Raw genomic sequence first — 26,937 nt, forward strand, 5'->3', positions numbered from 1 at the left:
ATATCGTGCCAGGTGGGGAGAGGAGTGTGGTATGGCGTGGGCGCGGAGGCCGAAGCAACCCCCTGGAGCAGGCCTCATAGGACTGAATCGTGGGCAGCTATGGCGGTTTCCAGACTTCTCAACCCAGGAACGCCAAAGACAACTTAGAAGGTCAGTGGGAAAAGTCTGTGACTGCGGTGAGAGAAGGAGCTAGGTTTCAGCCGCAAGTCTCGTGCATGGCCTGGGGCCGCGGCTGTTTCCTGAGCTTTCAGCCCACAGACTGAAGGGGAATCGAGTGGCTGATCAGAGGGGGATTGCAGGGATCCCTTTGCCTGTGCTGAGGCAGGGATCTCTTGCTTTACCTGTGCTTGTATCCGGGTCACAGTTCTGAGGGGCGGTCTTGGGGCAAGGAGGAATGCTGGTGTGGTGAAGCTTGTTGTGGCGATGGAGAGGAAACACCTTGCCCCTTATCATAGCACCTTGGAAGAACTGAAAATTTTCAGGTCCTTAGAAGTATCTCTGAAAACAGCTGAACAAACCCCCGAAGCTTTGGACAGTACACCCTTCACATTGAAAGAAGACTCTTACCTTAACAAAGAGTTTAAAACTCAAGTAATTGGCTGGTATCGTGAGTAAGCAGCACAAAAAGAGTCAGACTATATTATCTTACTTTGGTGACAAAGAAGATCAAAACATACAACCAGAAGAAGACAACAAAGTCAAAGCTCCTACATCCAAAGTCTCCAAGAAGAATATGAATCGGTCCCAGGCCTTGGAAGAGCTCAAAAGGGATTTTGAGAAGCAAGTAAGAGAAGTAGAGGAAAAACTGAGAGTGATGCAAGAAAATATGAAAAACAAGTCAACAGCTTGCTAAAGGAGACCCCAAAAAATACTGAAGAAAATAACACCTTAAAAAATAGCCTAACCCAAATGGCAAAAGAGGACCAAAAAGCCAATGAGGAGAAGAATGCCCTAAAAAGCAAAATTGGGCAAATGGAAAAGGAAATCCAAAAGATTACTGAAGAAAATACTTCCTTAAAAATTAGAATAGATCAGTTGGAAGCTAGTGACTTTATGAGAAATCAAGACACTGTAAAACAAATCCAAGAGAATGAAAAATTAGAAAACAATGTGAAATATCTCATTGGAAAAACAACTGACCTGGAAAATAGATCCAGGAGAGAGAATTTAAAAATTATTGGACTATCTGAAAGCCATGATCAAAAAAAGAGCCTAGACATCATCTTTCAAGAAATTATTCAGGAAAACTGCCCTGATATTTTAAACCAGAGGGCAAAATAGAAATTGAAAGAATCCACCGATCTCTTCCTGAAAGAGATCCCCAAAGGAAAACTCCTAGGAATATTGTAGCCAAATCCCAGAGTTCCTAGGTCAAGGAGAAAATATTACAAGCAACCAGAAAGAAACAATCCAAGTATTGTGGAAACACAATCAGGATAACACAAGATTTAGCAGCTTCTACATTAAGGGACCGCAGGGCATGGAATACAATATTCCAGAGGGTAAAGGAGATAGGATTACAACCAAGAATCACCTACCCAGCAAATCTGTGTATAATCCTTCAGGGGAAAAAATGGTCATTCAGTGAAATAGAGGATTTTCAAGCATTCTTGATGAAAAGATCAGAGCTGAATAGAAAATTTGATTTTCAAATACAAGACTCAAGTGAAACATGGAAGAGCTGAACAGGAAAGAGAAAAGCATAAGAGACTTATTATGGTTGAACTGTTTACATTCCTGCATAGAAAGATGATATTTGTAATTCATGAGACCTTTGTCAGTATTAGGGTAGTTGGAGGGGAAAAAGTTATGTGTGCGTATATATAGATACAGATAGATAGATAGATAGATAGATAGATAGATAGATAGAGAGCACAGGGTGAGTTGAAAATGAAGGGGTCATATCTGGAGAATAAAATTAAGGGGTGAGAGAGGATTATACTTGGAGAAGGAGAAAGGGAGAGGTAGAACAGGGTAAATTATCTCACAGAAAAAAACAGAAAACAAAAGGCTCTTACAGTGGAGGGGAAATGGGGGAAGATGAGAGGGAATGAGTGAATCTTATTCTCATAGAATTTGACTTAAGGAGGAAATAACATACACACTGAATTGGGTATGGAAATCTGTCTTACCCTACAGGAAAAGGGGGGGGAGGAAGGGGACAAGAGAGTAGGGGGATAATAGAGAGGAAGGCAGATAGGGAAAGGGGGTAATGAGAACCAAGTACCTCTGAGGAGGGTCAGGGTCAAAAGAAAGAATAGAATAAATAGGGGGGAGGGATAAGATTAAGGGAAATAGAATTAGTTTTTCACTGCATGTCTACTATGGAAGTGTTTTGCATAACTGCACATATATAACCTATATTTAGTCGCTTGCCTTATCAATGAGGGTGGGTGGGGAGGGAGGAAAGGAGAAAATTTGGAACCCAAAGTTTTAAAAACACATGTTTAAAAAAAATGTTTTCATATGCAACTGGGAAATAACAAATACAGGAAATGGGGTACAGAAATCCATCCTGCCCCATAGGAAAATTGAACAGGAAGGGGATAAGAGAAGGGGGGGAGAGATAGAAGGGAAGGCAGACTAGGGGAAGAGGTGTTCAGAATGCATGCCATCTTGGGGTGGGGGGAGGGGCAAGATGGGAGATTTAAAAAAAAAGAAAAGAAAAAAAAAAGATGTGGTCAGATAGGAGAGAAATTGTGAAGGTAAAAACTTTTATGTTTTTGATGAAACATTCCCATAATAGGAGACCTTAAGTAGCTTTTTCATCTGTAATATTGAAATAAGAAGATTACTAATATATTAAATTAATTATTACTTTTTTGTTGCAGTGTCCTCTAATATGGCAGAGCAAGTGGGAAGGCCCAGAAGATCCCTTACAGTATCTTAGAGGTCTTGTAGCTCGTGCACTTGCAATACAGGTAAAATTATATTCTTCAGTTATTTTCATCATGTAAACGTATTAAAACAGGCCTGTTAGGATCTGAAAACCACTCTAATCAGAGGATCAGATGAATTTACTAAATAATCACTTTTTTAAAATATTTTTATATAGTCACCCATGTTTTCATCCTTTTAAAAATGCATGCTGTAAGCTCAGTGTCTTAGGAAAGCTTCTACCCACTGGCAACCCAACTCTACATTATGGTTCAAAAGAGATATTTTTTCCTTCAATAGAAAAGACCATCTCTCTTTACAGACATGTATTAAAGTGGGCTCTAGTGTCAGGGGCCTCGCTTTGAATGACTATGATTTGTCCACCTCTTTTCCTGAGCAAGCACATTTAGGGTCATGACGGTGGTGTGGTGGTCAGATATGGAGGAGGAGAAAATAGAATCCAATATCAAAAAGAAAGGACTTGAGTAGTAAGGACAACTGTTAAACATAGAAGATTAGGAGTGCCCATGTTTCAGGCTAGTAAAAGCTAACAACAGAGAATCACTAGAACTTCAAGATAGAGGAATTGGCATGACATAAACTAAGGTTGAGCTCAGCTGAAGCCTCACTCAAAGGAAGAAGTTGCAGTATTATAATTTAGTTAGTATTATCATTTCTGCAGCAAAGTAACTGAGATATAGTGAAGACATAGATACTCAGCAGGTAGAGAATAACTGCAGTGTTTGTGTAGTGGAACTGTATTTTAATCAGTTGCCATTCCAAAGAGTTAGACTGTTTGCTGAATTGACGGGTCACCAAGAGATTTTTATTAAGTAGGAACTTTGTGTGGTTTCATAGAAAGGTTGCTCATATGTATTTTTTCCTACAATATATGGAGTTCTTTTCTCAATTGACCCTTTGTGTCTATCAGTGATTCTCATGAGAGATAAATCATATCCTTATGCTCCTAGAAAAATGGGGATCCCAATAGCAAGGATAGGAGGGACACAGGGAACTGGATGGATCTCGTGGGATTTGCTAGGGGGTTCTGATAAGACCTGTCCACACATTAGAATCACTAGAATCTTGTCTGAGAATTTAGTTCTGTGATTCTTTCTGTCTTATTATAAAGGAAAAAATAGGACAGAGTGTTCTTTCTTGTATGGTGTGAACAGAGTGGAGGAATGGCATCTGTTGCTGTTAATGGGTTGGTTACTTTTGTTAATCACAGTTGAGGAAGATTTCTAAAAAAGGGACATTTTCATGGGGTGAATAGCCCTTCTCCTGCCCCAAGTAGCAGAGGTCAAATGATTGCTGGCCAAGTCAGAGCACAGTGACAGCTTCTTTGTCTCATGTCAACTAGTATCAGAAGGATGTCAAATAGGATCTAAGCTGGCCTGCCCAGATCCAAGGAGTATACTTCCTCCTACTATCTAAGAGTAAGCAGAACCAATACAGTCTTCAGTGCCCAATAAGAATCCTGTCGCATGCAGTTAATGTTGAAGCTTGCAACTGTTCGTTCACGTTTTGTTACTGATAATTATTGATGAAAGTGATAGGCACCATATTTAGCATTATGGTGATTTAGTGCCTAAGCTATTTAATTCAACAAGTGAGTGTAAAGGAAAGAGAAAGAGAAAGAGAAAGCTATTCTATGGATTATCAGTGAATACTTGGCATTGTGACTCCTGAACCTTCTTATGGTGGTATTCTATAGTGTATTGAAGAATAGTGGATAAGAGCATAGTGTTAAAATTAGCAGAGTAGAACCAAAAGAATTTAAGTCATATGGTTCTTCAAAAAGTTGTTGCTTGGTAAACATGTCATATGTGCTCATTTGGTACCCATGCAATTTAGAATGCAAGTAATGCTTGAAAAGACCTTAGATATTATATAGTCCAATTCTCTTATTTTCTACATGATAAAATTAAAATCTAAAGAAGGTAAATGACTTGGCTGTTGTCTTATAACTAGTTAGTAGCAAAATTGAAACTAGGACACAAGTCTCTTAATTACCTATGCAGTGCTCTTTCCACTAGACAATGATATCGATTTTCATTCAGTTCTTAAATGCTTGCAGATTGGCTTCCCGCTCTCGCTACTGCATGACTGGTGTCACTCTGCAAAACCATCAACAATCTCTTGACATCTAACGCCTCTGGCGTTTTCTCAGCCCTCATCCTTTTTTATTATTCTGCAGTTGTAGTTGGTTTGTTTTGTTTGCATTGTTGAGCGCTTCCTCCTTTTGGAGAATTTCTCTTGCCTGGATTTTCATGACTCTCTTTATGGAAACATTTTATTTCCTTTATTAGATAGTTTGTCATCTATTCCATCTTTCCCTAGGGCTGACTAAACTCAGTACACTCTGCTTCATATTTGGGAAGGGGTGAGGAGTCAAACTAGTTCATTACAAGGAGAAATTTTGTGGAGACAACACAAACTACCACAGCCAAAGCAAGAATAGATAAATAAATACAAGTAAGCCTGGCAACATGGTCAGAGAGAGAGAGGGAGGGAGGTGCAAACAGGGTGAAGTGAATCAATAACATAGCCTTTTGTTGAGTTTTTTTTTTGATAGGGATTATATTGTTACAAAATGTTCATTTCTCATCTTGTTTCTATAATTTTTATTTATTTGGTGCATTTCTTATTTTGAGGTAGTAAGACTGAGACTTAGACTAAGACATAATTTCTTACTTCACCATCTTGATAGAAGTCCCTCACAAACTCTTTTCGCAAAGCTGATTCTGCATCTTAATCGAACCTTTCTCAAATGTTATTCTGATCTATTATCCAGGATCAGTCTTCCTTAGTTTCAACTAACATGAAAACTGTCATCCATAGCAATTCAGAGCTCTCACATCCATTGGTAGATTCTGTTCAGCAGCAGAAGTAACTCATGTGTCCCACCTCCAGTATAGTCATTGAGATTGTAGACAGCCACCTAGAATGCAAGGGAACTGCCCCAACTGCCTCAAAACAGTCACGCAACAAGTCACCCATCATGGAAAGCTTTCCCTTGCTGGTCATCTGATCAGCCTGTGCTCTAGCTTCCCTGGAGAGTTACTTAAAGAGCAATACCCTGAATATGAAACTACACTGAATTGTTCATGTTGGATTTATTCTGGCAACGAACCTTACTGCTGTGACATACGCTGACTGAATCTCACATTGTCCAATCACTTGCCAGGTCTTATTAATTCTATCTCCATAACATTGCTTGCATCTGTCCCTTCCTCTTCGATTCACGAAGCTTCTACCTTAGTTCAGGCCCTCATCACCATTCACCCAAATTGTTTCAATAGCCTCCTAATAAGCGTACCTGCCTTCAGTTTGCTTCAGGGCACCAGAGAGACAAATCTGGTCTTACATGTTCCCATACTGGTATGTGTAAGATTAGCTGAGATTCAGAAGTGGATCCTAAACTAATTAGATGACCAGTGTGGTCATCACTGATGAGAGTTTTTTTCGGGCCTCTCTGGATCGACTTGTGTTTAAAAGTATTATTTTGAGATTCTGCCTGTGTCAATAGAAAATGCTATTAGATGGGCAGCCATCTTATCTCTTAGCCAAATAAGTCTATGTCTCTAGCTTTCTCATATGAAATCTCTTCCCATTACCTACCTCTCATTATAAAACACAAGGTATTTGGTCTAACATTCCTTCTCCTTTTGTTCTCCTGTCATTTGACCCTGTTTCCTTTGTGGGAAACTAAATTAGGGAGGATGCCTCATTTCTCCTGCACTCTGTTCAGTTCTGTAGATCCACACATTTTACTCTATATGAATATTACTAATAATTTGATAGTTTCAGCAAATTCATACAAGTTAGATTTTTTTTTCTGGACAGATGTTTTGCATTGACTTTCAAACTGAGATGCACACAATACCAGCCAAGCAATGAGAGAGTCTTTCTCCACTGGGCTATTCTCATCTTTCTCCATTCTAAAAATAAATTAATCTCAGTCTCTCTGAATAATTCTCTTGATTTCTCTTCCAAAGATTCCTCTCCAATAGAAGTATCACATTCTCTTTCTGAATTCTGATTTTCTACCTACATAGACATTATATTTTCTCTTTAGTTTTATACTTTCTTTCAACTTTCCAGCACAAACATATCTCAAGCTTCAAAAGTAAATTTATTACTAATACATTGTTGTATGATCCATTTCTTTCCTATGTCTTACCATTTATTTTGAAGAGTACTGCAGTTTACTTTGAGAGATGCTGGAGTATTTTGCATTCTTTTTATATGGAGACTTCTTTATATTTTTACATCCTCTTTATTAATATCCCTCAAAATATCTAGCATAGTTCCTTATACATTGTAGGAGAAGAGATAAATCCATCTACCTAATGACAGATGACAAAGAAGTTACCTGTAAGAGCTGCTGAAGATGTAAGGAAACTCATTGGAAGATCACATCAATATCTAGCTACTACGTGCAGTAGAAACTTGAGTGCCACATCAACAAATTAAAGATGGTACAAGGAAGGAGTCCAGAAAACAAACATATCAGAAAACTTAGAATCCTTTAATCAGCAATTTAAAGCAAAATTTACAAGCTTAATAAGACATACAGAGACTAAGAAGCACAGATAACAAAGTCAACAATTCGCCATCAGTAAAAACCTTATTGCAGAGGAGGCTTGAGAAATAAAGAAATCAGGAACAAGACAACCACCAAAAAAGGGAGAGGAGGAAATTTTCTGGTCATTTAGTTGGTCAGAAGAAAGAACACATGAGTTGTATCAAATAACACACTACCTTTGAAATATTCCTTTCATTTCACTCCCCTCCATGTAGTCTGTGATCTAGTGACACTAATCTACTTGCTATTTGTTCCTCACATACAACAAACACCCCCTCCTGACTCCAGGCCTTTTCCATAGTTACTTCCTCATTCCTCTCCTCTAGTGCCTTCCATCTTAATTTACTTTCCATTTTCACTGTCTGTGTCTTGCATGTACATAATAATTTGCATATTGTCTCACCCATTAGAATGTGAGTTCCTTGAGGGCACATATACATATACATGTGCGTACATACATGGGCACTCACATAAAGGGACATATGTATAGGTAAATATATCTATCTATTGAACATGAGTGATATAGGTATGTATATATAAGCATATATATGTATATATTTATATATACTTAGTGAAAATTAGTGATATGAACTCACTGATAAAATTGAAGAGAGTAGCAGATTGGATTAGAAAACAGAATCCAACAATATGCTATTTACAAGAAACATTTGAAACATAAATATTTAAGGAGACCTGCCAAGATGGTGGAGTAAGAGGAAGCAATACAGCCCAGCTCTCTCTGTAACTACTCCAACAGCAATCTAGGGAGGATACTGGACTGAGTCATTATGAGGAAATTAAATGAGAAACTACAGTGGTTCATCTTTCCAGCTCAGGATTACAACTATAGAGCAAAGAGGTAAGCATCAACACTATTTGGTGCTGATTAAGATAAAGAGAAAATCAATCAATAAACACTTATTAATTACCTGCCATGTGCCAGGCACTGTACTAAGTGCTGGAGATTAAAAAAAAAAGGCAGAACACAGTTTCTGCCCTCAAAGTGCTTACAGTCTTATGGAAGAGTCAACATTCAAGCAAATATATAAGCTAGCCATATACAGGATAAGTAGGAAAAAATTTACAGAGGAAAAGCACTAGAATTAGAAAGTATTGGGGAAGGCTTCCAGTAAAAGATGGAATTTTAGTTGAGACTTAAAAGAAGCTAGAGAGGTCAATTGATGAAAGAGAATTAAATGCATTCCAGGCCTGGGGGTAGTTAGACAAAATGCCCAGAGTTGGAAAATGGAGATTCTTGATTTTTTTTATTTTTATTTTATTTATTTATTTATTTTTTTGGCTAGGCAGTGGGGTTAAGTGACTTGCCCAGGGTCACATCACTAGTAAGTGTTATGTGTCTGAGGCCAGATTTGAACTCAGGTCCTCCTGAATCCAGGGCCAGTGCTTTATCCACTGCGCCACCTAGCTGCCCCAAGGTTCTTGTTTATGGAACAGCCAGGAGCATTATCACTGGGTCATAGAGTATATGTCAAGGAATATGGTTTAAAAAGACTAGAAAGATAGGAGGGAACCAGGTTATGAAGGGCTTTTGAATACTAAACAGAGTGGAAGTAATAGGGAGCTACTGGAATTTACTGAGTAGGGTGATAACATGATTGACTCTGCACTTCAGGAAAATCACTTTCATGGCCTATGGAGAATGAATTGGAGTTGAGTGGGGGGAACTTGAGGTAGGTAAACCTACTGGCAGGCTGTTGAAATATTCCAGGAGTAAGGTAATCAGAGGCTGCACCAGAGTGATGGCAGTGTCAAAGGAGAGGAGGGGGGCTATATGAGAGATGTTGCAAAGGTGAAAACGCCTTGGCAAGAGATTGGATATAGGGAATGTGAGATAGTGAGGAATCTAGGATGACCCCCTAGGTTGTGAGCCTGAGGGACTCTAGGAGGATGGTGTTGTCCTTTACAGTAGTAGGGAAGGTAGGAGGGGAAAAGTGTTTAGGGGAAAATAAAACGAGTTCTGTTTTGGACGTATTTACGATGTCTTTAGATGTTTAAGATGTCTACTGGACATCCAGTTTGATATTCCTGAAAAGCAGTTGGAAATGCAAGATGGAATCAGCAGAGCAGGATAGATAGATTTGAGAATAATCAGCTTAGAGATGGTAATTAAATCCATGTGAGCTGATAGATCACCAAGTGAAGTAGTGTAGAGGGAAAAGAGAAGAGGGTTTAGGACAGAACAATGAGTACACCTGTGGTTAGAGGGTGTGATTTGGAAGAACATCCAGCAAAGGAAACAGAGAAGTCATGGCCAGATGAGTAAGAGGAGAACCAGAAGGTAGTGGTGTCCTGAGAACTTATAGAGAGGAGAGTATCAAGGAGGAAAAAGTGATAACAAAGGTAAAAGGCTGCAGAGGGTAAAGGAGAATGAGGAAAGAACATTGGATTTGGCAATTAAGGGAACATCAGTAAGTTTGGAGAGAGCAATTTTGGTGGTATGATAAAGTTAGAAGCTGGATTGTCTAGAGTTAAGAGAGTGAGAGGAGAGAAAATAGAGGTGCCTATTGTAGACGCCCTTTTCAAGGAGTTTAGCTATAAAGGACAGAAAAGATAGGATGACAGTTAGTGGGAACAGAAGGATCAAGTGAAGTTTTTCAGAATGACAGAGACATAGGCATGTTTGTAGGTCACAGGGAATGAACCAGTAGACAGGGAAAGATTGAAAATAAATGAAAGAATTAGATTAGGAACACAAGATCTAAGACAAATGAACATAGAAGCATAGTGTTCAATTAAACTCAAAGATCACAACTACTGGGTGGGATAAGGATTTATTTGTCAACAAAATAATCTCTAAATTATATTCATTATTGTTGGAACAAACTTAGTGAGGTTTTGCTTTTTTTTTTTTTAGCTTTGACTTGAGCTTTGCTTTTTTTTTTTAAAGAAGTGGACATATTTTTGTGGACATTACAGTAAAGTATATCCAGTAATTGTGACCATTATTCCATATCCAACTGAGAGGGTCTGTTATCTCTCCAGGAAGGTTCAAAGATTGCAAAACTGAATTAATGCGAGTAGGTCTGACATGAGGCAGAATCCATAATGGCTGCATGAAGAAGTGACTTAGAGGAATAGTTAGGGTTAGCTACGTCACCAAACGTGCTCTGTTTAGGGTCCTATCTTTCACTATCATTTAATCTCGGTTGTATTCGTCAATGTAGACAAATGTGGGTCAAATGGCACAGAATCTAAGTCTGACTTGTCATTTATGTAACAGTAATATTTAGAGGACACATAGAAATTCTAGTCAGACCAGTGTAAGTGATGCCAAGAAAACTCATAGATAATCATGAAAAGAGCTTTGGCCAGGGAATCAGAAGACTGAGGTTTTTGCCCTAGCTCTAAACTATATGATTGAGTAAGTCACTTCTCTGGGTCTCTTACTTATCTATAAAATGAAAAGAATGAAAAAGGTGATCTTCAAATTCCCTTTCATTCTATAATTCTCTAATTTTTACAAGGTTACATCAAAGTCAATAGAGGTGCCTTAGGTTTTGCATCTTGCTTTTAAAAGTCAGTTGACATATGTATAGAGAAATTTGTTGGGCAGTGGGGCAGAAAATGGTGCTATGATACTACTGGGAAACTTGTTAGTATGGAAATTCAGAAAAGTTGCCTGTCATGGTGTTGACTTGGAGTTCCTTGGATAAGAATTGATGTTTTTTGTCAAGATACTTGAGGGACTCAACAGAAAAATATTCTTCAGGTTATCTTGAGTGTAATTTTCAGGTATGTTGTCATGTTATCCAAGTCAATATGTTCTCTGTTACATTGCCTTGCTTATCATGTAGAAATGTTCAGGAAGAAAGAGAAGCATCAGAAATGTTTTTCACTAAATAAGTGAAAACATTTTCTCAGATAGGATCTTAATGTTCCTGAATTTTTCATTTTTAACAGTAACACTTGTCACTTTTCAAGTTTTTTACTTTGATTCTCAAAGTAAAATTGACACTTTGTATACAGAAAGTATAATTTGTTTTGAGTTACATATTGCTAGTTACCAAGGCAACTATAAATTTTTTTTATATATACTCTTAGAAAATCATTGAAAATATGTTAATCTAATGTTTGGGTTTGTATTTTGCAGATCATAATATAAATTATGCTTTTACAATATAAAATAAGATGATTAAATTTGTGGAGTGAGTTAAATTCCCTGTGACTGACACGTGACAAGCATCATCCCTAACAAAAAAATGCAGATTAGATAGGAATTTCAAAGTATGAAATAGACTTATAAGCCCAAGAATTAATCAAAAAAATTCACTATGAATCTCAAGAGAGTTACTGTTTAGTCTGAAATAAGAGGGAAAAGATATCTTAGATATTCCTCTGTAGTTGTTCTCAAATGGATTCTTTATAAATTCCTCCCTTAATTTTAGTTAGCTTTTTGTAGAGGAAAAGCTAATGCAAATATGATTATGCACATTGCTTCTGTATTTTGGTTTAATATTCTTTTTTATGTTTGTCAATAGAATTAAAATAATTTCTTTTAAAGGCACCATTACCAAATCATCCAGCTTATATTAGAAATGATCTATGACTAGGGAAAGTTTTCTTAGATTAATATTTATTGCTCCATTATTATAGTTAATAGAGAAGATAAACTTTTTTCTGTTCGTAGTTGAGAGATGGGAAGTTCATATTATTAGACTAAAGTTTATAAAATGTGTAAAGTAATAGAAAAGTTAATGTATATGGATCATAGGATCATAGATGTAGAACTCAAAGAGCCAGACTAAGACCTACTCTACAACACATTGGATGGGGGTGATGAGAGGAACCCTTGATCTCATGGTCTAGGGCAGGGCTTAAACTTTTTCCACTCGCAATCCCTTCAGTGCTTCTTAAACTGTGGGTTGTGACCCCAGTGACTGAGGGGTTGTAAAAAAAAATGATTAGTAGAGACGTGAGTCACGAGAAGCTGCTCACTCTAAGGGCTGTAAGAACTGAGAAAAAAAAAACCAAATCAAAACATGTCAGCCTCTTTTTTGGATGTATTCAGTGCTTTCTTCTTAGACTTAAAGCAAAGGAGAAAGGGGATTTCTTATCCCTTTTTCCCAAGCTACAGAGATGGCTACATACGAGTGTGTATGCTTGTTTAGGAGAGTCTGAATCCCTGGCTGCTTGCTTCTTCCTCCTACTTCCTTCCATAGGCATAGGTGGGTGAATAGTGATCCAGAAAAACTGTCTTGGTAGCTGCCCTCCTGAATTTGAGAATTGGGGAATTGCAGGGTCAGGCACCAACTGCCCAGGAGGAGGTGATTCCTGCTTCCTAAGGGAGAAGATGAACACCAACAAAATCATCCTGAAATTTGAAGGGCCAAAGGATCCTATTTGACTGGCCATTCAATCTCTGGACGTTGCAAGTTGCAGAGGCCCTGAAGATCCAAGTTGCTTGTGAAACTGCAGTTTCAATTCTTTCAGTAGTTCCATGAAGTTGCTTTAATTCTAAAGATAATATAGTGACTTTTTTTGTTTTTATTTTTTCTCTATTTGTTAATGTATCTTTATGAGATTTGTTTTTTAAGCTGACTTATATCTGTTATTCATATTGTACATTGAGTACCTTTTCTTGAATAGATCTTGTTACCTGCTGTGGAAGGATTCCCTAGATAGGAGCCATATCTAAGCTTTATCTTAGAGATTTCCTCAGAGTTGCTCTGAGGTGGGACAGAGTAGGACCTCACATTTCGGGTCAGTCCTCCTGATCCTCCCTTTCTGGGAGAAGGCCAGTAGGCTCAGATAGTATACCTCCTAGATAAGAGACCATGTCAGTAAATTACATTCAATAACTAAGCTTTATCCCTTTTAATACTGACTGGCAAATAAACTGAAAATATTCTGATTTCTTACAAGCTACATATGTATTTCAAATAATCAAAAAGCTTTTTGAAAATACCTACTATGTACCAGCCCCTGTTCTGAAATAGTCCTTGCCCTTAAGACACTTACAGCCTACTGACATAAGCAGAATACAGATATTCATGTATGTCCAGAATCATCAGAATCAACACATGCAGTGATTTTCAAAATAGCAATTTCCCCCAGAGATCACATGCCTGAACATATAATGAGGGAGGAAAAACTTTTTTTTGTTTTTTGTCATATAAATTCTGCTGTCTAAAATTACTGAATTGTGAATGTAAGATGGAATTATAATAATGTATTAAAAAAAACATTATCCCAAACAAGAATTTTCAAAGAATCATGAAACTTATCTAGTTTTTTTTAAAGGAAATTCCCTCATGTGCTTACCAAGGATAAATAAGAGCATAACAAACACACTGAAAAAAAGTACTAAATTAAGTAAATCACATCCTTGTGTACTTATTTTCTTTAAAAATGTGGAGCTTATAGAAAACCAAAAGGTGGAATTAACTTTTTTTTCCAGTGTAAATTATATAGAGCATTCCATGGTAGCTTTTTCTCTTACATCTGCATTAAAAATCAGATTTTTCATTCAGATTTCATTATAGACTTTGAATTAAGCAGAATGTATTTTTAAAAATAAAGCTTTTGGGCAGTATGGGCACTAGGCAGAATCATGGTGGATTGACAGCTACTCAAACCTCTTTACTAATTTGCTTGTCAGTAGTTTTCTAGGCCCTGTGCAGACTATCTCTTCCCAGGGGTATTTATGGCATCTGGCTTTTCTAAATACAAGGAAAATGTCATTGCCCTATGACCTTTATTCCTTTAGACTGATGTTCTAAAGCAAACACAAACAGCTGGCATTGCAGCTTCTAGGAGATAGGGAAACAAAAAGAACCTTATTTATCACAATTGAAATAATTAGCTCTTCCTGTTCGATCCCTTGTAGACATATTTTTTTCATTCAACATGAAGGCAAATATTTGAGTCATTTTTTCCCCTTTAAAGTAATAAAGAAGCTGAACAATGAGAATAAGAGGATAAAGTTGAAGTTAATGTAATTGTTAAATGATTTAGCTACCTCTGTGATGAAGAATTTATAACAGCAATACAAGTTTAAATAGAATTGAAATTACTTGCCATAGATTATCATTCATCCGCAAGCCTCCACGACACATTTTGTATTGTGACTCACTGCCTCCATAAATTGCACTAAGTGAATTAGAAATGCAGTGATTTCTATCCATATAACATCCTGCTGAGCTGTTGTCCTTAGAAGATAATTCTTTTATCTGTTATTTAATAATTTTAGGGATGTGGCTAAAAAGACTTATGTGTAATTGGATTACTTCTCTGTATTTTGGTTGTCTAGGCACTATACTTGATAACCTCTGTCTGATTCTTATACTGTACCTGGTATTCCAGTACACCAATGATTCCATGATCTCATTAATGTTATTATTCCAGTAGTGTGGATCACATCCCATCCATACCCGCTTATCGTGTGTGACTCTTGTCCATGTCCTTCTATAAAGTCACCATGAGGAATCCACTCACCTGCTGGGAGCCTTCCTCACAATCGTCTGATATTATAGGGATAATAGTGGAGCGCATGGGACATCTGTCTGATGGTTCTTGATCATATGACCAGCCCATATTTATTTTTTGTTATACGTTTCTTTAATGACATCTCATATACTACTTTTCTTACTCCTTTCTTATTTGTCATGTATCACAGCTTTGCCTCCTACTTACACACTCACTGTGTACCTCTCCATTGTCTTTTCAGTGATTCTTAATTTCATTTATTCACACACTATAGTGTTCCATGACTCATAGTAGTACATCATTATAGGGAAAATCCTAGTGTTAAAAAAAATAGGTCTTTGTTTCAGGCAGACACTTGGAGTTAGTAAATTATTTTGTGATTTCCTCAAAACTAAGCAGCCTGTTCTTCTCCTTTTCATTTTTAATTCTGGGCCCAGATCATTGTCTGTTTGGAGCATGTTTCATAGATATATAGGCTGATGGATAAGCTTTATAGGTTGTCCCTCCAGTTGTAAGCTAGGTATTCCTTCTATCATTGCAGATGACAACCCACTCACACCTTCTTAACTTACATGATTCTTATCCACAGATCCTTCACAGAGGATCTACCCAATATGCTGGAGGGTCTTTTACATTGCAGGTGCAACATGGCCTGTTGTAGGTCAGAATCAACCATTCTTCATGCATTTGGTTTTTCCTGTGTGTGGAAAGACAGTCTGTTGAGTGATTATTGATAGCATTTTAGAGGATTTACCATGTTCTGGGACTTTATTCAGTCACAGAGGATCACACTTCACCCTCTATAGGGAATCTCCAGCTTGAATTCTTTGCTGGTCCTTGTCAAAGATCATGGTAAACATCTTTACCAAGTGTATGTTTTCCCTTTTATGCCTCTAAATAATAATAATCAAAGATAAGGAGTAAACTGTTGCTACATATTTATATTTTATGATTTTGATATAAGTAGGGGAGACAAATTAGAAGATAGCTTTTAATGCTTTGCTCTACTGAATCGAATACGATTTTATATTCAACAAACACTAAGCATAGTGGAATCTTATATTCCTTATGCCTTTTAATCTTGTAATGGTAAAGATGTGATCTGCTATGGAATATTGCTTGTGAAAGACTGTATGAAAGACTTTTAATACCCTCTTCAAGGATGCCCTGAATGCAACTAGAATTTTAAGTATTGTAATGGCATATTGTAATACAGGAAATAAGTAACTGTGAGACCACATAACATGAAATCTCACATATTACTATAGATGGTCTTTTTTTTTTTTTAACAAAGGTAGGAAAAATCCTCCACTCCAATCCCTTATTGTGGAAGCATTTTATATAAGTGAGAAAGTAGATCTATGGGTGAGTGATTATTAATGTCCTTTGTAATCTTTTTTTTTGAGGGGTGAGGGCGGAAAGTCCATAAAGTCCTATGTTGACTCTTCACCATAATGTGGAGCTGACCCTGTGTTCTAGTGTGCTATTCCTCTAGAACATAAACAATGACAAGTTCTGGGAAAAAAAAAAGCTTCAAGTAACAGATCCAACAACAGACCATAGTTGGTGTCTAACTGAGCTTTCTTTTGTTCATGAGTTGCTATGGCTTAATAATTCATAACCAAGGAGCATCCAACTTGTAATGGTATGAGGACCCTGAGTGCCGTACTGCCTTATCAGCCAACCATACTCTCTTTATCTCTACCTTCATAGATCTAATTTGGTATCAGGCTTTGGCCATGCCTAACTTCCTTGACTAAAGGCCAGGGAAGAGGGAACCATCCAGACCCTGTCTTAGCCCCCTCTCTAAGTCCCTTTATATGACCTATCTCTGAGAATGATTCTTCACTGGGGTATCCCTTCCCCTCCTAAACTGTTTCTGATCCTGAGTATATGCTGAATAAACCTGCTTTCTTTACCTACTTATTGGCCATAGCTCTTGCTGCTTCCTAAGCACCTTATTTTAATTTCCCTTGCAGTTTCCCTCCCCCTTACCTCATAAGCAGAGGCAGCAGGGGCAGAACAGGAAAATAACATCTATGCATGAATATATGCAGAATATATGTAAAAATATCCAAGGTAGTTTAGATCTGTATGTTCTGTACTATCACTCTAGCTAAATTTAAGCTGAACAAGGTGACAGATCCTGTCTTAATTATTTTTATATTTCCCCTGGCACCTAAGCCAAAGTGCTTGGCACATGCTTTCATGAATCTTAGATTCCATCAGTGTAGGTACCCCCTCCAATGGATCATAGATCACAAACTCTATATGCCTTCTGATCCCCTGTAACTCATGTCCGTATTGTCCCATTAATCCTTTGCTGGGGGTCTAACACATTGAAGCCTTCCTCCAGAACTCTTAACATTGTGTCAACTGAGAATAGATTTATCTAGAACTGAAATCTTACCCAGAATTAAAAAAAAAAAGTTTCTCTAGTTGCTGGTTAGACTGGAGTAAGCAAAAACATTAAAAGTTGTTAGTATGCTTAGCATGCTAATTGTCCTGAGTGTATCAAGTTTCCCCATTCCATGGATTAATAGGATATAGTAAACCTCAGCCCATCAGCAAAGTAGATGAACATGTACTACAACTTTAGTATTTATGATTTGAAGGGAAACAGGGCATTTCTCACCACCAAACTTTTATGCAAAGTATAGTGGATGAAAAACAAACAAGTATCCTTCAGGCTAGTGTGGCCCCCTTTGAATTCTGCATTGACAAGTGGCAGAGTTATAAGAAAGAGTAGAAAAGGTACTAATGATCACACTGTTTTTAGACCATCAGAGTATTTTAATTTGAATATTAGTACTCTGAATGTAAAATCCTTGCCCTATATAAGTACATTGTACTTAAAAATATTATATAGAAAGCTCTTCCAAGTGTCATTAAACATAATTGATTGTTACTATATTTAACTCTTTAGTGTGACTATACAAAAGCTATTTTAATTAAAAGAAATCCTTTATATGTTAGGATATATGAGGGGAAATGAAGAAATACCTCCTTCACTTTCAGTTTTTCTGATGGCAAATTATTTTATAGTTCTCCTAAATATTTTCATGAAATCAAAATTTAATTTTTTTAGGGAGGAGTGTGTGGCACGAATCAGTATCTGTTAGATTTGAGCCCTGTAGTTATGAGAAAGGAGCAATACCTCTTTGGGGCTATGCTGTCTTCATGTCTCACTAGGATAGGTAGGAATTTAATTCTGTTTTGTAAATATTCATCGACTACTATGTGCAAGGCACAAGTCTCGGTACTGGGGATTTAAATATAGATATGCCCTTGCCCCCAGGGAACTTAAAATCTAATAAGGAATTAAAAAATTGTCTACGCAGATTTATAGCACTCTAATAGTTACATGTACATAAGAAGCCTAAGAAAAGTGCTGTGGGAAATTTGAAGAAAGAGCAGGTACTTTCAAGTAGAGGCAGAGACAACTGGGGAAAGTTCATGGAAGAGGTGGTGCCGCAGTTAAACCTGGAAAAGAAAGGGTAGAACTCAACAGGCAATGCTGAAGGAGAGAATTCTAGGTATCAGGGCCAGTGTGAGCAGTCTGTCTCAGACAAATGAGGATAAATAGATATATTTACAGCCACCAGAATTTTCATCATTCTGGTTTTTAATTGCATTATACCTAGTTTAAGCCACTCCCAAACTTACCCACTGCACCTTTACTTCACTCTTGCTACCGCTGCTCTCTCTTACTTTCCCCTTTAGATATATATAGATATATAGGTATATATAGATAGACCTAAAGTCTATCTATCCTTCAAAATCTAGAAAATACTTCTTTCTTCCTGTGACTGTCCCTGATCTATACTCCTAGTAAGAAGTAAAATCTCCCCTTTCTGAAATACAGCAGCCTAAAAGAGGTGTTCCTTTTATGAGATAGATATCCTTTTACCTTGTATTATATGTGTTTATTCAGAACCAAGTTTGGTACATCTTGGTATCCTCCCTTCCCCTGTCCCCACTTGCCCAGCACTCTGCACATTATGCCGTAAATATTGTAGGTACTTAGTACATGTTTGTATATGATATTGTGGAAGAAGCCTTGGACTTTCTTTGAGAGGTTGACCCATTTCATCTCTCCATACTTCAATTACTTCACCTGTAAAATGGGGGCAATATGTATGCTACCTATTTCCAGCATTATAATGAGGTTTAAATGAGTAACTATATATAAAATCACTTTGTAACCAATGAAACATATATAAAAGTAAGAAACTAAACTAGATGAATGACTAGTGCAGTAATATCCTCATTGGTCTCCCTTTCCCTTCAGCTTGTCCAGCACAGCACTGACAGCTCAAAAATTGATAAAATACCACTTTCACCGTGCCACATCTCACCCCTACTCGGCAATAACATCTCATATTTTTGAACACTTTAAGGTTTGCAAATTATTTTCCTCACGGCAGACCTCTAAGATAGACATTGACAATATTGAACCTGAAACTTACTGGCAGTACATGATTTGACCTTATTCACATCATAGCAAGTAAGGGTCAGAGCTGGATTTCAAATTCTAGTTTCTTCTGACTCCAACGTGAGGGTTACTTTCTCCATACTCTTATATTCCTTATTACCATCAAAATAAAGTCCAGTCTTTTTAGCCTGGCATTCAAGGGCTTCCATCTTTTCCACTTGCTATCTCTTACACAAAAACCCTTTGCTTCATCTAGACCAGTTTACATTGCTTAACAAATTACAAATATCTCCATATTTGTTCAAGTCATTCTTTTCTAGAACCCTCTTTCCCCCTCATTTCCTTTCTCATTCCTGCTCATCTTCCAAGTTCCAGCTCAATTCTAAGCTTTGTCTGACTCTTCTAAACCATAACGATGACTACTTTTACTTGCCCTTTATAGTTTACTACCTTCTGTAATTAAGTACTTTTTTATATTTATATCTTCTTTGTATTTATGTCTTTTTATATTTATGTCTTCTTTCCCAGAACCTTCATAATATTATACTTTACTTTTTTATTATGAGTAATCTGTATGCGTGTCTCATCTCCCTTACTATATTCTAAATTCCTTGGGGATAGGGGTAATGTCTTATTTTTCCTTTGTGTCTCCCACAGGACCTGGTAGTGTTTTGTATATATCAGGCATTTGATAAATACTTGTTGAATTAAAGACAGGCTTTCCTGGAAACCAGATATAGAGTCAGATTTCTTTACCACAATGCATACTGTAGCATCTTACATATGAGAAGTACTCAAATCAGTAAGTCCTTCATTGAACAATCATTTATTAAGCTGTTACTATGTGCCAGTCACTGCACTAAGTGCTGGGAATACAAATATAAAGCAGAAAGGAAGACAGTCCCAGCCCTGAAGGAGCTTACATTTTAATCAGGAAAGATAAAACCTAAAAGGAAGATGAAAAGGGAGGTAAGGGATGTGTTTTTTCAGATATACATTTACCAATATATTTTTATGAATACCTGTGTTTTAATCTTTTATAAACAGATAAGAAAACCATGCTTCATTCAACTAAAACTTTTCTCATAGTTATTAATGATCTTTTAATTGCCCTATGTGATTGCCTCATTCTTGACCTCTCTTCAGTCTTTGGCATTGTTAATCAGCCTCTTCTTTTTGAATATTTTCTTCTTTCTAGGTTTTTGGGACACTATTCTTTCCTGGTTTTTCTCATAGCTATCTGATTGCTCCTCTCTCTCTCTCTTTTACTGGATTTTCATCTTCATCACACTTGCTAACAATATATGTCACATAAGACTCTATGGCCTCTTCTTTTCTCCCTCTATGATGTTGCACTTGGCAATCTTATCAATTTCCATGGTTTTGATCATCATCTCTATGCAGAGGACTCTCAGATCTACTTATCTAACCGTAATCTCTCTCCAGCCTCACAACTCTAACTGCCTTTTTGACATCTTGAACTGAATGTTCTCTAAACACCTTCAACTCTGCATGTCCAAAACTGAAACCCAGCCCAAGCCCTCTTTCATTACAAACTTCCCTATTGCTCTTGAGAATACTGACATCCTTTCAGTTTCCCAGGCTTGCAACCTAGGTGTCATCTTTGACTTCTCATTTACCAGTCAGTCAATGGTCAAGTCTCCTCATTTCTACCTTCATAACATCTTACATACATATGGATATGCGTAAGTACGTATATTTGTGTATATATGTATATATACATGCATATATGTGTATATATCTATCCATCTATCTTTATTATCTGACACTGCAGTTACCTTTGTATAGCCTCTTACTTCATCTGGGATTATTGCATTAGCGTGCTAGTTGGTCTCCCCACATCAAAATGTCTCCCCAATCCACTTAATCTTCTACTCACAAATTGATCTTCCTAAAATGGAGGTCTGACCATATCATCTCCCTGTTAAAGGCCTTCATAACCTGGCCCTTCCTACCTTTCCAATCTTCCTACATATTACTCCCATGGATGCTGTAATCTAGTAACACTAGTCTCCTTGCTATTCCTCCCCCAAGACTTTCTATTTCCTAACTGCAAACAATTTCATTCATTGTCCCTCATGCCTGGAATCCTGTCCCTCTTCACCTGTGTCTCCTAGTTTTTCTGGATACTTTCCAGTCCCAGCTAAAGTCCCACCTTCTACAAGAAACTTTTCTGAGTCCTCCTTAATCCTAGTACCTTCCCTCCCAGATTACTCCGGATTAATCCCGTGTATAATTTGTTTGTATGTAATTGTTTGCATGTTGTCCTCTTCGTTAGTCTGTGAACTCCTTCACAGTAGATACTAGGTTTTTTTTTTGGCTTTTCTTTATATCCCATGCTTGGCACATAATAGGTGCTTAATCGTTGCTAGTTCACTGAGATAAAGGGAGTGGAACTAGAGGTAAGGAAGGTAGATAGCTTTTTTGAGGAGTTTGCCTTTGAAAGAGAGGATAGATATAGAATAGACAAAGGGGATGGTAGGGTTAGGTGAGGGTATTTTAAAGGTGGGAAAACCTGGGAAAGTTTGTAGACAGAAGGGAATGAATAGTAAGTAGGAGTAAATTGAATATGGGGGGAGGTAACAATGATTATGGGATCATTCTGCCAACAAGGTGGGAAGGCATGGGATGAAGGTTACAAGTAGATGTATTAGACTTGACAAGTAGAATGACCCCTTGGTCAGAGACTGAAGTAAAAGAGAAAAGAATGAGGGATGATGTAAAGGATTTTGACAAGGAAATTCACCTTAAATGGCCTGTTTTCTCAGCAGAGTTTGAGGGAAGGTTCTCTGCTAAGAGGATGGAATAAGGGAGTAATGTAGGAGGCTTAACCAGAAAAGGTTTGTAACTGCTGCCCCTGTGGGCTATGAGTTCATACTGAAATTGTAAAAGGATTGTGGAAGTCTGCCTCTTCATGCATTTATTTACTTGGGGGATTAAGGGCCGTCACTTGCACCCTGGGGCTAGAGAATAGGGAGTATAAGTTGAGTCTATATGGTGAACTCTCCAGCTCATTGCCTTGGGGAATAAAGAAAGGGGTTGGGAGAGAGAAATGGCTGGAAGAAAAAATTCAAGTTTTTTTTAAAATTTTCCTGTATGTGAGGGAGAAGCAAATTTACAACCTCATAATGAATACATGAACATTTGCTAGTAAGAAAAATTTAAGATAAATGGTAGGCTAGAGCTCTGGCTTCTATGGAGAATATTCAGTTCAATTCAACAAACATCTATTAATTGACTGCTGTGTGCCAGTTAAGCATCAGGGATATACATGTGAAAACTAAAATGACAGAACAAAACCAAAAAAACCCCATTTACTTGCCACAAATTAAGCTATTTAAGTTTTAGTTTATATATTTGTAAGCCAGTTATTATTTTAGTTTTTAGTTTTTTTTTTAATGTGGTGCATTAGTAAGGCACTATTTACATTCAAGGATTTTTTGTTATTTTATTGAAGGCTATTTTTTTTATAGTCTGCCTGTAAGCTTAACAGACTAGCAAGTTCATCATTAGTATAAAGCAATGAAAACATTTTATGAAAAGAAACTTTTCACCCTTAACTTATTAGCCATATTGGCCCTTTTAATGAGTTTGAACCTATGTACTTTATGTTCCCAGCTATGACACATTTTAAGAATTTTTTTAAGTTTGAGTTATTTAAGTATATTTCAAATCCTTAAAAAATAATGTAAATTGTATTATTATAAAAGGAACACCTTTAAGTAAATATTATAAAACAAGAGGCACATATTATAAACAGTAAAAAAGGGACATATAAACAAAGAAAATTAAAAATATACCTTTTATTAATGAAAATAGAAAGCAAACAGTTTCCTAATTACTTGAGATAAGAGTGAAATGTGCTTTGAAAAATCTTTGGTAGATAACACAGTGAGATGTGCCTTCAGGGTAGCTTTCTCTCCACCTTCTCCAATAAGCAAGAGTCTTAAAATGCAACATATTCAGTGATAAGAAGATGACAGGAAGAGGATAACTGAAACAGCCAAGTAGTATAGTAGATAGAGTGCTGGACCTGGAGTCAGGAAGACCTGAGTTCAAATTCAGCCTCAGATAATTACTATCTGTGTGGCACTGGGCAAGCTACTTAACCTGTCTGCCTCCGTTTTCTCGACTGTAAAATGGGGATAATAATAACATCTACCTCCCAGGGTTGTTGTGAGGATCAAGAGATAATAACTAAAGTGTTTAGCATAGTGCCTGGCACATAGTAGACACTTAATAAATGCTTATTCCTTTCTCCCTAATTGAAAGAAGCCATCATAATGTAATTACTGATTTTTTAAAAATGTCTAAAAATCAGCCCCAGTAGTTGATAGTATCATCCATTCACATCCAACTCTCCCTTGATATTCCACACATCACAACTTCGCTGGTCTTACAGCTGCTACAGATTTAGGCACAGATTTTTTTCGAGTTAATCCATTTGCATCGTCCCTGAGAGATGCTTCCTAAAACTGCTCTATCCCCTCCTACTTCCTGTGCCACTACTCACTTGTAGTGGCAGCAGTTTTAGGCACAGAATTTCAGTTCTGTCCCCTTGGTGTTGAGACAGTTGAATTCCTATAAACTTTCAAGTTACTAAAAAGGTGGGAGTTGGTGAGCTCAGATAAGACAACAATATAAATTGATCGTTTTAAGAGAAACAAACAGGAAAACTAAGTTTATTCTGCTTAAAGAATCATAGGCTAATTAGAAAATAACTACTAAATATATACACATCAAATGGCAAAGAAGTAAGTTTTTACAAGAAAAGCTAGCTAAATTGCAAAAACATTATAGTAAGAAAGTAATAGTGGAAGACTTCTTTTTTTACTTCTCTCTCAGAGGTGATTAAATGTAACAGAAAGATTAAGAAGTAAAACATAGAGTTGAACAAATTGGTAGAAAATGAGAATATTAAAGAATATATATATTTCTCAATTTTCCTCAACTTCTCAGCTTTATAAAAATGCTCATTTGCTAGAACAGAAAGGAATCAAATAAATGTAAAAAGGCAGAAATAATAAATTAATCCCTTATAGTCCATACAATAAACATAATAAATAAGGGAAACATGAATAAAAGATACATGAAATAAATGGACTAAGTAATAATATCCCAAATGAGTGTGTCAAAGAACAAATGATAGAAACAATGATTATATTAAAGATAACAAAAATTAAACAATACACTAAAACTAATATAACATAGCTAAAGCAGTCCTCAGAGAAAAATTAAAATCCCTAAAACTTATTTTAATAAGATAGAAAACAAGAGGTTCCTGAACTGAGCACGCCACTTAAATGACTTTAAAAACAAACAAACTAACTAATTAACAGTGTTAGCATAAGAAAATCATAATTAGGAATAAAATAGAGAAATTTTAATGTAAGGAATAAAGAACTTATAAGCTCCATATTTTCAGTAGATTTAAATGAGTAAAAAGATTATGTAGAGTTATTTGTGATGTCAGTAATATATCATACCAATTATGACAAACTTCAAAATATAAAATGGAAAATTTCATATATATATATTTCATATATATATAAACCATGATTATCTTTTTAAAGTAGTTTTTACATTGGTCCCCATAATTTAAAAAAACTTATTAGAGATTAAAAAATAAGGAAATTATAATTTTCTAAAGTGAACTTTTTTTTTCTCTTCTCTACTTCTCCAGCACTGGGTAGATAAAGCAGAAAAGCAGGCACTACTGTCAGATACCCTTGACCTTTCAGAGCTCTTCCATCCAGACACATTTCTTAATGCTCTACGCCAAGAAACTGCAAGGTAAATTAAAGGTTATCTACCTCATACACCCAAGGACAATTATATTGATTTTATTCATTATTGATTATTTTCCTTGATTGCCAAAAATAGATTTTAAAAGGGTCTTAATTCTTGTATAGTTTCCTAATACTTTACAATGAGAATATCAGTTATTAAGTATTTGAATATGGAAATAACTTATAAATTAAAAATGAATTTTCTTTTAAACAATTGTTATAAAAGGGAATTCCTAATTATTAAGTTATATTAATAGTTTGATTAAGAATTTGTAACCTCCATAATACCTCCCATTTATCAAGAAGCATTAGTAAATGGAATGTTCTAATTAAAATTGTTATTTTTAATTGAGAGTTACAATATATACCATAGAGGTTGCCATGTATCATAAATGTAATACCAATTTTCAGAAAATCAGAATATCATAAAGTAGATTTATAATTGAAATTATATTTAACATATTTTACCTTTCCTGTGATACTTGTAGAAGGCACTTATAAACTTGAACTAAAGTTTGACATTATGGATATCAAGTAGAGTTTAAGAGTGTTATTGAAAATTATAATTACTTGAACTTTCTAGTTGCGATTCTGGATAAAGACAAATTTGTTTATCTTATTTATATAGTCTTTTTCATTGGAATGCATATTTCTGATAGTTTCATACATAGCATTTGAAATGATATTTTTACAGGGTAATGAGTTGTTCGGTGGATAGCCTTAAATTTGTAGCATCGTGGAAAGGTCGACTACCGGAAGCAAAACTCCAAGTTAAGGTACTAGACAGATTATACATGTTGTACTGCATCTTAAACTTATATTACCCCTAAGAGATTATAACAAGATCATTAGGGTGTTATCAATTTTAACATGATGAGTCAACTGATTACGACCAGATAAATTATTATATCTGGTAAATCTTTATGATCAAAACAATTCAGGATCCATCATGAAATACTATTCTTTTATAGCAAAAATACAGAAATTTCTATTGACATTGAAGATGAAAAATTAGCTTCCTGGGAAGGAATCTTAAACAACCTAGGCATTTGTTTGATTACATACCTTAAAAATTTTGGCCATCTAACAGCAGAAATCAAGAACTGCGTTAACTGGTGGGTTTTTTTAAGCCTCATATCCCAGAGGTAGAAACAGCCCCAAACTTCAGCCCTTATCAGATACCACCTATAATACTCCTAACAAATGGCAGTCTATCCTGGGTTTAAATGCATATGTTTATAGGAAGCTCACTATATGTAATGCAGCCTATTCCATTTTTACATAGCTCTAATTATTTAAAAGTTCTTACTTGTATTGAGCTCTAATTCTGCCTCTCTGCCATTTCTGCTTAGCATTGCCTTCTTCAGTCAAACAAAATAAATCTAATCCCTCTTTCACATGATAGTTCTTCAGATATTAAAAGACAGATATGCCTCCCTTAAGAGTCCTATTCTCCAGATTAGCCATCCCTAATTACTCCCTATAATCCTTATATGATACAATTTCAAATTCCCTCATCATAAAAGGCAATATGATGGAGTGGGAGAAGCAAATGCTTTAGAATCATAGGATAATAGGATTTAGTACAAGACCCTAAGATCTCCCTTACAAATGAGGAAGTTGAAATCTAGGGGGATACACAGCTAATATCAGAGCTGGGATTCAAATCCATGTCAGAAGATATGTCAGAGGTCCTCCCTTCAGATCCCAGATCTATTACCTTCTTAACCACAGACAACTCCCTTTACCTGTTCTGTCAGTCCAGTTAAGCTTGCTTC

General features: G+C 36.3%; 1 protein-coding gene across 3 annotated transcripts in view; it reads left to right on the top strand.

Annotated features, from left to right (window-relative positions):
- Positions 1-26,937, top strand: part of DYNC2H1 (dynein cytoplasmic 2 heavy chain 1) — a 363,910-nt gene that overhangs the window by 302,007 nt on the left and 34,966 nt on the right. Inside the window, exons 85-87 of one of the 3 annotated variants that reach the window (XM_027849539.1) lie at positions 2,832-2,921; positions 25,054-25,163; positions 25,854-25,935. In XM_027849539.1, coding sequence (XP_027705340.1) covers positions 2,832-2,921; positions 25,054-25,163; positions 25,854-25,935 — 282 coding nt within the window. The remainder of the gene's footprint in view (positions 1-2,831; positions 2,922-25,053; positions 25,164-25,853; positions 25,936-26,937) is intronic. The other 2 variants (XM_027849540.1, XM_027849541.1) reach the window with 2 other exon arrangements.

Source organism: Vombatus ursinus, unplaced genomic scaffold (assembly GCF_900497805.2).
Source record: "Vombatus ursinus unplaced genomic scaffold, bare-nosed wombat genome assembly UNPS02007612.1, whole genome shotgun sequence".
Lineage (NCBI taxonomy): Eukaryota > Metazoa > Chordata > Mammalia > Diprotodontia > Vombatidae > Vombatus > Vombatus ursinus.